General features: G+C 31.6%; 1 protein-coding gene across 1 annotated transcript; it reads left to right on the top strand.

Moving 5' to 3' along the window:
* Positions 1-724: 724 nt before the first annotated feature.
* On the top strand, positions 725-4198 carry LOC145016465 (uncharacterized). The gene is made up of 5 exons (XM_078974774.1): positions 725-748; positions 2056-2127; positions 2185-2844; positions 2921-3064; positions 3950-4198. Exons 1-5 carry the CDS (start codon positions 725-727, stop codon positions 4196-4198), a joined length of 1149 nt encoding a protein of 382 aa, XP_078830900.1.
* Positions 4199-12280: the final 8082 nt, after the last annotated feature.

Genomic DNA, 12280 nt, shown 5'->3' with positions numbered 1-12280 from the left:
GAACCGAAATGCTTTTGATAGTGTTTTGGCCTAAAATTTATATCTTTCAACATTAAAAATCGGTGGTTACCGCCTCTCGCCGCCATGGACCACCTTCGACCACAAGTGCCAGTGGTGGTAGTGGGTAGTGCCGGAATTCCTAAACACTAAATGACCTATGCGTCTAACCTTAGTCCGAGTGACACGTGTTTTGGTTGGAAATGCCAATTACGGATTAGAAAACCCTAATGTCAAGAAAACCCTAGTTTTGAAGTTTTCTTGGGACCCACGTTAAACTGCTAATTGAACTTTAAATTATACTCGATAATGTCCTATGATTAATTTATGCAGTCTTGGACTTAATGAATTAAGACATTAACGGGTTTATTATGGAACACTAAGTCAGGATTGAGTTAGTCATTTCCAGTTTTTTTTTGTTGCTTCTTTTTAGCTCACCTATTAGGCTAACATAACGCCCATGACAACTAGCATTTGTCGATTTCTAATTATCTATTTGCTTATTTAATTGGATGTAATTTGTCAGTAGAGTTTATGAATGATATCGAGAAAATTTTCCAACATTCTTGTTTTTTTTTTCTTGGAGAGTTGTCATCTCGCATTTATCAGAGACTTCAAGGGGTTGATGTGATGTACTTTTTAAGATGTTACAGTTAATTTTTTCTGGTTGATAAGCAATACGAGTACTCCATCCGTTGTAATCATGTGTGCTAGCTTCTTGTTAGCAATGACGAGTAAATACAGTGTCAAGGTAGGTCACTTGAATCACCTAAAAAAATTGTTACCTTAATATATATAATATATTTTCAGCCTCTCTAAAATTTTTTGACTGACATACCTTAATTTCTTTTGTAAATAATAATAATAATAATAATAATAATAATAATAATAATAATAATTAATAGACTTTTAAATCCCATCATTGATATATCTTAATAGCCAAAATACTTAATTACCTAATAGAATTTCTAAATGACCACTTAGTGTCATATATTGAAAAATATGTTTATTAATAATGATACAATTATCAAAATATTTAAAAAGATATTAAACATCGTTTTGGTACAATTGTAAGATGTTTTTTTTTTAATACCACCCGACCCGTTTATAGGACTCAACAAACTACTATACGTTTTTGGCTATTTTATTTATATATACTAGTTTAATTTAAATAGTAAATCATATAAATGGTAAAAGGTAAAAGCCGAAAAGATAAAAGATAGTAAAAGATAATTTAATCGGTTAAAAAACTATAAATCGAAAAAAAGTGAAAAGAAAGACATAAACTTGATTCGCTATGAAAATAATACTTTTTGGAACATATCCGTGGACCAGGATGTAACAAAATTTAGGGGCAATTACAATTAAAAGGTCGGAATTCTAGAATCTAGCTAGATTCTAGAAGACAATATAAAAAAGCACCGCTCGGACACTTACTTTAGTTCACAAGCTTCGGCCAACTTTTAGTCTCTACTCTCTGCCTCACGCTTGTGCTTGCGCTGTCGTCATTTTCTTCTTCGTCTAAGCTCCACAATGAGGAAAAGGGCTGATCGAGTTAAGGTGCTTTCTTCATTTACCTCTTTTATATGTGATGGTTACTTGTGAATTGTTTGCGGTTAGTGATTTAGCAATTCATTTTTCCGGTGAGGGCATTTTGAAAATAAAGTAACTGAAGTTAATTGTGACAATCAGATGTTGATTATCCTCCTAAATTTTGTTTCCATGGGCTATCATCTATCGTTAATGAGTATACATATTGCAATTTCTTAATTTTGCTGCTAAAATAGCAAATGTGACGATTTCAGCTGTTAAATATCAATCCGATAACAGCAGTCTCAGTCTTGTTCATGTTTGATCCGGTGTTTTAGCAACTATAAGTTTCATTTCATATCTTTGTTTTGATAATGCCTAAAAGGAGAAAGTTTGTAGACAATCATTTATCTTTAATGAACATACTCTTCACCTAGGGTTACATTGAAAGCTGTAACCTTGTTCCGTTTTACATATATACGAATAATTTTGACTTTTTACATTATTAATGACATGCATTCTGTGAAGGTGGGTCGTCGAGGATTAAAGTCAAAAGATTTCATCAACCCAATGCCGGAGGAGGATGGAAATTCTTGTGGTGTAAGTTTCACAAATTGGAATTCGATGCTGGTGAAACATTAAATGATATTGTTACAGATCGGAAGCTTCTTCGTGAAGCACAGTCTAAGTTCTTCAAACAGGTCAATCGATGTAATCGAAAGTTACAACGAACCTGTAATTCAACACTTCCGGATTCGTTTCGATTTGTATGCAGGTAATGCAGAAGTTATTGATAAGGAGCTCCAATTTGAAGTTATTAAGATTCGTGATCCTTGTTTTAATTATGATTTCCCATTACGGTTATCAGATAGAAACATAGAGCACCTTTGCAAATTACCATCCTCAACTGTTGCAGTTGTGGAGCTAATTTCTCGGAAAAAGCTCGTCTCGAAGAGCGTTAACGTGAGTAATGCAATCTTAGAGGAACTTCTTGTAAATTCTCCACAACTTGAAAGGCTTTGTATCCATCGTTCCCTATACTTGATGCATGTTGAAATTGGTGGAAAAGCTCTTAACTTGAAACACTTAGAAATAACAAACTGTTGTGAGGTTGAATCCATTTATTTATATGATTTTAACCTTATATCATTCATCTACAACGGTCAAGCCATAGATTTAGGTCTCACTGATCTTCCAAAGCTTAAAGAACTGGATATTGGTCGAGGGCTTGCAGGGTTAAAAACTAAAGTATTTGGGAAAATATCAACTTCTTTTTCGTACATTCAAGCTCTTTCGTTCAAAATAGGCCGACCAAAGGTTAGTAGTTAATCTCTAATGTCTTTTATAATGTATAATGGAAATTTCATGAGAGTAATAATTCTTGTTTTTGCAGCAAAGTTTAATCCTTGCTTCCATTCCTGAACTACCTAATGTCAAGAACCTGAGGTTGACAATTGGAACTCATGAAGATGACTCCCTGCTAGAGGTCGCTTCACTAGCCAACTCATGTCCAAGTTTGGAGGCTTTTCTGATTAAGGTACTTATGTTATGTCCAATAACAAGTTCATTTAATTGTAAATATATCGCATTCTTATTACTGTCCTTGTTGATATTAATATGAGAACATGTTATACTTCTCTGTCTACATGTTCTCTTGTGAACTGCACTAGTGTTTTTTTTGTGTATGTAATCTTGCAAGACACAATAAGTATTGCATCGAAAACTATGGGATTTAAGAAATTTGTTAAATTCAAATAAGAATTGTGTTTACAAATGATAATTATGCCCCAATGCTCAATCCTATAGAAATGGCATAAGGAGCATGTAAGATGTAGGCTATCAATGGACGACCTGCAACTTAAAAAGAAACATTATATATATCCATACAACAAAGAGCTGTAAAAAGTAACTACGAGGTAGTCTAGCAGGGGCGGAAGCAGGAATGCATAGTAGGTATTGCTGGTGCCACTTTGGGCACCGATACAAAACCGCTACTAGGTTTTACTTGACGCGAAGGGGTTTGCAGTTTATATATTCTTCTCACTTGGATGCCTTATTTACCTTTTTAAGAAGTGTTAGTTTATTGATCAACCATATGAAGTACACGTTGTAACGGTTAAAATTACCATTAAATTAACGTTTGTTCATTGTTTAATTGCTATACTTAGTTTAGTCCATCAATTGTATTTGGTAGATCATTAAAAATTATGTTTTTTGTTGATCCTACATTGCCGTTCGCTTTTCGTATTCTTTATGAGATTACAAAACTAGATATATATGATGTGTGAGATTCTCCAAATCGCATGATTCTTTAAATAACATATGATATGATAGATATCTTTGTAAGGATATTGTTAACAGATCGGATGATAGTTTTGCTTTTTATGCATGCATGTAATAAATTAATGTTCTTCATTTGCAGCTCTTATGGATTTCACCGATCAATAGGAGAAGGGATGTAAGGGGAGGTGCTACGCGACCCCATGAACACTTGAAGCTAGTTGAGATTCATGGGTATTATGGTCGAGGGAGTGATCTTGAACTTGTGGCTTACTTCATAGACAATGCTGTGGTGCGGAAGGAAATTTTGATAGATCCTCGGTGCCAGGCTCAGAAGGGAACTCCAACATCAATGATGTTCTCCAACATGAATGAGAAAGTTGCTAGATAATCTGCCAAGCGGCAACTCCAATCAATAATCCCACGATGCGTTAAATTGGTGATTCTTTAATCGTCTTTGAAATTGCCTGTAAACATTGTTGTTGTTGATGTATGTTTTTTTTGTGATGAACCACAATGGGTGTAAGATCATGCCCTCCGTTTTCAAGAGAGTTACGATGGTGGTACATCCATGCATGGTGTAAACATGGCTAATGGCAGAATGTTTGAATTCTGCCATCTAAGAGAGCTTTATAGATTTTATACAGTAAGATCGTGTCCTGATTGTTAATTCATGGAGTTACCAAGTCATTTTATTATCACAAACAAAAAAAATCTTTTGTTACTATGCTAGAATGTTTCACAATTCTTGACAGCATTCCTGATAAGTTAGACACTGTACAATTCTTGACACCACTCCAGATTTGTTACACACTGCTCTGGCTAGAGAAATCGACCCTGTTAATTTGATGTTGACATCAGCTGCAACGTCGTTAGGTTGACTGTAATCCCAAAAAACTGCATGTTGGTCCTTGAAAATACCATTATACTTCAGATTGATCCCTATCCTTTTAAAAGCTAGCAGATTGGTCCCTGCACTTCAGAAAAGTTTCAAAAATGTCTCAATTTTCCTGAAGTACTTCAGTTTGGCCCATTTACTTCTTGAAGTTACCTGATGGATCCCTAGACTTTTGAAATGTTAGAAATCACTACAAGAAAGGGGAGCATTAGCGGCGACGCCTTTAGCGATGACAGCCACTGTTAGCGGCGACACGTAATTGATGCGTTACATGTCGCCGCTAATAGTAGATGTCGCCACTAAAGGCGTCACCACTAATGCTTATACAGTATCAATCCGCGTCAAATCAACCATGTCCGTCCTATCTACTTTTCATTCAACGATTGGAAATGAGAAAAAAAATGCGCTGACTTTTCCCTATAGGGTTGTCGTCGCTGATACCCACTTGTCTCCGCTAAAACCCTAGCGTCGACGCTAATATGCTATCGTAGATAATCCCCCATTGCGTCTCTTTCCTGTTCGTTTTGCCTCCTATATTTCTTCCAAACGATTACCGGCGACTATAGCCTTCAATTATCCGACGACCTTCATTTGCGCCACAGACTGGTCTCCGGCAACCATTACCGCCGGCCACTAGTGGAGCTCCATTATTACCGACGATCACATTCATTTCCGACAAGAAAAGGATCGATTTAAGGTCCAATTTCTCCCTTATTTTCTACTCAACTTCTGTTTTGGTGTTTTCCTTACTGATTTTAAGTGTTTAATTTAAGGTCTTTTGAACCCTTGCCTGAAAATCTATTTCTACCGGATCTATTGCCGGAAATTTAGAATTCTTACTGGCAAATCTTGAAATTACACCAGCACAGGTTCCTTTTCATGACTTTTAAAATTATATACGTGATTTGTATGCTTTTGTGTGTTATTTGTATGGTTATTATTTGAAATTTTGGAATTCTTATCAGAATTGTTGTCGGAATTGTTTTTTGTATGTGTATTATTTGTGTATGTGTATATGAGTTTTGAAATTATATATGTGATTTGTATGTATGGAAAAAATGAAAAAAATAAAAAAAAAATGAAAAAAAATAGGTTGCTATGATAGAAAAATAAGTATGATGTTATAATGAATAATATAGGAAAATGTTTATGTGTATTTGTATGTATAATGTGTGTATTTATGTATGTAATGTGTGGAAAACAAAGTTTGTATATTACAAAGAGTAATATCACCAAAAGAATAATGTAATAGGATGTTAAGTATGACACATTACAAAGAGTAATATCAATAAAAGAATAACGGAGTAATATAAGCATTATCAATACCAAGACCAATAAAACATATGACAATAAAAAAAAGTTTAGCTTGCTAACATGTTAATATGAAGGAAGAAACTGGTTTTCATAAAAACAAAATCTTCTACATCCAAAAAACATGAAATTGATTTATATTTCATACCAAAATTAACGGGCACACACAAACCATAACAAAAGTTTTGTGCACTTGAAAAGGGAAAAAATTTAAAATATTGTGCTTTTCATAAAAACTATCTCTTAGTTCCTTCCTTTGTATTGAAAGAATATACTACATAATTATAAAATCAAATTAATATTAATTATAAAATAAAAGTAATATTAATATTAAAATAAAATATATAAATTATAAAATCAAGTTAATATAAATTATAAATAAAACTAATATTAATATTAAAATAATATCAAATCAAATTAATTTAATTTAAAAAATTAAACTGATAACAAAAAAGAAAATATTAATTTAATTAGAAAATCAAACTAAGTTAATTTTCAAATCAAATTAAATTAATTATAAAATCAAATTAATATTAATTATAAAATCAAATTAAATTAATTTAAGTAATTAAACTAATAACAAAAAAAAAAGAAAATATTAAATTATTTAGAAAGCCAAACTAAGTTAATTTTCAATTCAAATTAAATTAATTATAAAATCAAATTAATATTAATTTTAAAATTAAATTAAATTAATTATAAAATCAATTTAAATTAATTTAAAAAATTAAAACCAAATCTTGTGATGCTTCATTACACTAAACCGATTCTTTATAATTATATTTTATAATTGTTAGGATATTATGGAAATAAAAGAATCGAAGATAATAAAAACTTGTGTTGTAAAAAACTTAAACATATATGCAGTAACCTGGTATTTTAGTTTAAAATTATTCATAATCATAAACTGTTTTGTAAAACTATTTAATTAAACTTTCTATTACTAATTTAGATATTAAATATAGTTATAAGAAATAATATAATGATAATGTTATTATAATATTAAAATATGTTTTTGGTGTAAGTTTTTAGAGTGTGATTGGAATTGAAAAATGTTTTGGTGTAAAATTTACACAAAAATAGTGTTGAACATAGTGTTAAGGTTGGAGTTGCACTTATAAAATCAAATTAAATTAAATATAAAATCAAATTAAACGATATATTTTTTATATCATAATATTATGTAATATAATATTAAATGTACAATGTTATAATAGAAAATAAACAAAAATATGATGTTATGGTTAACAAAATTATGATACTTTTGTTAATTATAACATTATACTATTGTTTATTTTCTATCATAATATCGTACTTCTAAAAGTATGGTTTAAATAATGTACCATATAATATGATTTTCTTATTAAAACACGTTGAATCATTGATTTTTAGTTTATGTTTTTTCTTCATAATCATTAAGAGCCTAGAAATACTTGCCTAAAATTGATTTAAAAATTAATTTAGAGTTGTCCCCGTTTTGGGACTGCTTTTTGAATATTTTATCTCATTTATTATGTAAACATGTATTCATGATTGTTTGTTTAAGAAATATTTAATTGTCATTTTCTCTTTGCTCCTCGTATATATATACTTGGGATTACTTTTTGAATCATCAAATTTATGAATACTCCACTTGATTTTTGTTTCCTGTAGAGTAAACCTTAAACACTAAACTATGCTTCAGTTGTGTCATGACTATTGATAAAAGTTGGACTACTAATCCACATCTTCAATCTCCCGCGTTCCAACTAGGACTCGACTCTTTTGTCAAGAGATCCACGTTACACCTAGATTGTAAAGGTGAAACCAGATGTCTGTGTGGGCAATGTGATAATCGTTACTTCATGGATCTGAAAGCAATAAGACGTCATGTTCGTATATATAGTTTCAATCGTCATACAAAACATGGATATATCACGGTGAACCTTTAATTCTTCAAGTTGTCGTTGTCGTATTGCCAAGTAACGAGATGACTGATGTTATTGATGATGTTATGTGGGAGTCGAGAGAAAATGATACGAACTCGATGAAGGAACCTCGAATAAAGGGGTTAGCGGTGTTGATGATGATTTTGAACAGTTGTTAGAGGCGATCGAAACCAAGTTATATCTTGGTTGTAAGTTTTCTTTCCTTGATTTTTTAGCAAAGCTTATGCATATTAAGGTCAACAACAAAATGGACTGATAGTTTATTTAATCAACTCCGTAAGTTGTTGCATTCAGCATTTCCAAAAGACAAAAATGTTCCCCGTTCGTATTATATAGCCAAAAACAAACTAAAGAAGATAGGTTTGGGGTATATTTGGGGACTAAAAACCGTCATTCATGAATTTGTAGAAATTCAAAAACCATGTATCTTCCAGTCTATTATAGATGTTGCGGAAGGCCAAGAACATGAAAAGAATTGTCAGGGTGAGAATAAGGATTTTGGAAAAAGGAAGTTAGAAAGTTCAAATACAAACTCAAAGAAAGGCAAGACTTCTAGTTTAGATTGTAACTATGAGCAACAATATAGGATTGAACAATGTACTATATGCAAACGATTTCATAAAGGGGAGTGTAATATGAACCAAAGAACTTGCTACAAATGTGGAAAGATAGGACATATCGCTTCAGATTTTAAAGTAAAGAAAGTATGATATGGGTACGGGTCCCAATATCACATTAGGTCAAACTGTCCTCAAAATAAGGGTAACAATAACCAATACATGATGACAGAGAAAGGGAATCGATTGGGAGATGAAAAGGCAAAAACCACAATAACAAAAGGAAGAGCTTTCCATATGACAGCTTAGGAAGCTCAGGATACCCCGATATATTGGCATATACTTTCTTAGTAAACTCTACATTATGGGTGTTATTGGATGTGGATGCAAGCATTTCTTGTCATTACTTTTTGTAAGTGCCTAAATATGAATGCAAAAGCTTGTAGAAATAAAGATTGATGATGATTATTGTGTAGTCTTCAGAACAAAATTTAATGATTGCTTCAATGAAATAAATAATTATTTATCATCATTAAATTTAGTACCCACAACACTATAAGATTTTGATATCGTGATAGGAATGGATTGGTTGTCGAAAACCAAAATAACATAGATTGTAATAAGAAAGCTAGTCAGGTGTGGGTACAAAATAAGAGAACATGGTATGACATATATACCATTTATACAGGGGTTCTCAATATTCCTAATTGTTAGCATCAACAAGAATGAGAGAAATTATTTAGCAATTGCAGGACTTGCTTGATAAGGTTCTTATTCAAGATAGTACATCATTGTGGGGGACACCAATGTTGTTTGCCAAGAAAAGGATGTGATGATGTAAATGTTAGGTTTTGAGCATTCTAACACTCCCATGGTGTACATGCAACCCTAGAAACCTTGGATCTATGTTTTCTCTAAAATACGTGCGAATTTGATTTCCAAGGTTTACAACCTAACTAGCATGTTATGAGGTACTTCTAATACAAAACTTTAAGTAGAATAACATACCTTTCTTTTGTAATTGATCGCTTGGAGTTTTAGAGCCTAGCACCAATAGTGTGGATGCCTCAATTGGTGTCACAAATAACCCAAAACAACTTGGAAATACTTGATAAAATACGAAGTTTACTAAAATTGGCCCGCCCTTGTTTCTCACACACACTAGTGCCAATTCTAGAACAAAGGACCTCTTTATATAGTATGGAGGATTATGGTTACACCCTAATACCCATGACTCTTCATTTACCTAGGATCTATGGGTTAAAAGCTCCATGGACTTCCATATACTCTTAGCCCATCCTAAATAAATCTTAGCCCAATCCATATATATATATATATATATATATATATATATATATATATATATATATATATATATATATATATATATATATATATATATATATAAAAGAGTCCATATTTAACTACCCTCTTTTGATCAGTAAATTAATTCCAAAATCAATTCTTGATCAATATTAATTAAATAATATGATTTCATATTAATATATTATAACTTATAATATATTAATAGATCATAAACATCTTATTCTCAAATGTATATACATACAAATTGTTAGGTGAAGTGCAACCCAAATGGACCATACCGAGTCGGGTCAAGTTCATAACAAATATAGTTACGGACTTAGACACCTTATCCAACAGTCTCCCACTTGGATAAGTCTGATAATTATAGTTGCATGTATAACTTCAGAAATCAACCAACAATCGTAGCTCTTTAAAACTCTGTTGAAATATGAAGCGCCATTTTTGATAAGTGATCATATAAGCCTCTGTTCTTAAGATATGAGTCAGACAAATACATGGAACAATTTCGTACTTATTGTCCAAAAGTTGTTTCTCGATCTCTGATTTGTTTGACATAAAACTAAATTGATCACATCAATCAGGTTCTGACCGGGCCCGACACGTAAATCAAAACCAAATTATCGAGGGGACCAGATATCGCTTCTATTGCTAGAAGGAACATATAAACTTCGAATCATATGCTTGTACTAACTACTAGTTGAATTATGCACAATATAGCATCATACTTTTTTTCCATTATTGAATCCTACTTTTTTTCAAATTTTCCATGCACAAATTCATTATGCAAAAAAAAAAAAAAAAATTCAATACATCAAACATGTTACATACAAACATAATGCATAGAATATGAAGATTGTATGTACATTATGGGAAAATTAAATAACTTTTCATCTATCTACAGATATAATTAACCAAAATAAATGCAAACAATAACCTTTACAAGAAATATCATTTAGAGAACTTTAAAAGTCTAATAATTGAAAAAAATGGTAAGAAATTGATTGTAATACATTTGTACACAATACAAACATTTCAATAAGATTAGGTTTGTGGTCTTTAATTTTTTCCGTACACAAATTCACTACTATAATGTCTAATTAATATGCACGTACATATACATAAACAATAGTTACACACGTTAATTAAGAAATACCTTAATATATGACCTCATAACTATTTTAATTCCTTAATCAATTTCTTGATCGGCGGATGAATACTTCATGAAATGAAATAGAACTTGTGTTGGAATGAATTCAGAATGGTGGTGGTGCTGTGGCGTTGTTGTCAGTGACTTTGGTGGTGATGATGACAACCCGAAATTAGAAGTCAACAAAGCTTAACACACAAAATCAAACACCCAAATCATTAGTTAATCACTTAGATAGTCGGTGGACAAAAAAAATTGGTAAAAAAAATGTAATCACCTGTAAAAGGTGTGAATCACCCGTCGGTGATGATGAGGCTTCCATAAATTTGTCTAGATCAACGAACATGGTTACCAAGAATGTTTTTGCTTCTGTATTTGTCGTTCTCGGCAATAGCTATGGTGAAAGAAACATATTATAGAAAGCAGTAGAGGAAGATGGGTATTACCAGTCACGCCCTTACGAGGGAAAAAATAGCACCTGTTTTTTTTAGCAATAGCGGCGATGGTGTCACCGCCATTTATGTCATCGCTAATACGTTGAGCAAACATCGTTTCCAGCCGTTCAATTTGTCTAGATCAACGAACACGGTTATCAAGAATGTTTTTGACGCGGATCGTGGTTTTCTACTATTAGCGGCGACGCGTAACGCGCAAAATACGTATCGCCGCTAATATTGTGTTGCCGCTAAGTTTCTTATAGTGTACCCATTAAGAAATAACCTAGTTGATTTTATGAGTGATAATTTACTATCATATATTGAAAAAATGAATGATCATTTTTTAGTCATAGCTTAATATCATATATTGACAAATAAGTTTTGGATAATCTTAATAATGATACAGTTGTGGAAAATATATCAAGATATAGATATACCTCATGTGTTACTATATTAAGAACTTTATCTTCTTCTTCGTCTTTGTTTATACAACCCGAAACGCTACTAGTATTTTTGTTGTCCATTTAATTTATATATACCGATTTTATTTACATTGTAAACCATATACGTTTTTGATCTAGATTGTTTTAGACTCGTCACTATGAGCCCCCTTTTTTGTCTTTAATAATTTTACGCTTAAAAAAGACCAAGAATTGTTACATGAGTGCAAGAAAACAATTTCAACTAGGTAAACCTAATTTCACAACTAATTGTCATTCTCATTGTTTATCATTTTATTGTTAACATGTAACGAAAATGAAGGTGCAATTGCAAACATATAAAGAAACTATTTGTAAAGTTAAGAAACTACAAGTTACTCATAGAAGATAGTTTAAAATTATTCAGATAAATATTACATGGTTAAAAAA

The sequence above is a fragment of the Lactuca saligna genome, chromosome 9, assembly GCF_052625555.1.
Source record: "Lactuca saligna cultivar CGN05327 chromosome 9, ASM5262555v1, whole genome shotgun sequence".
NCBI lineage: Eukaryota > Viridiplantae > Streptophyta > Magnoliopsida > Asterales > Asteraceae > Lactuca > Lactuca saligna.
The sequence above is the reverse complement of the archived record's forward strand: the minus strand, read 5'-3'. Positions and strand labels throughout refer to the sequence as shown.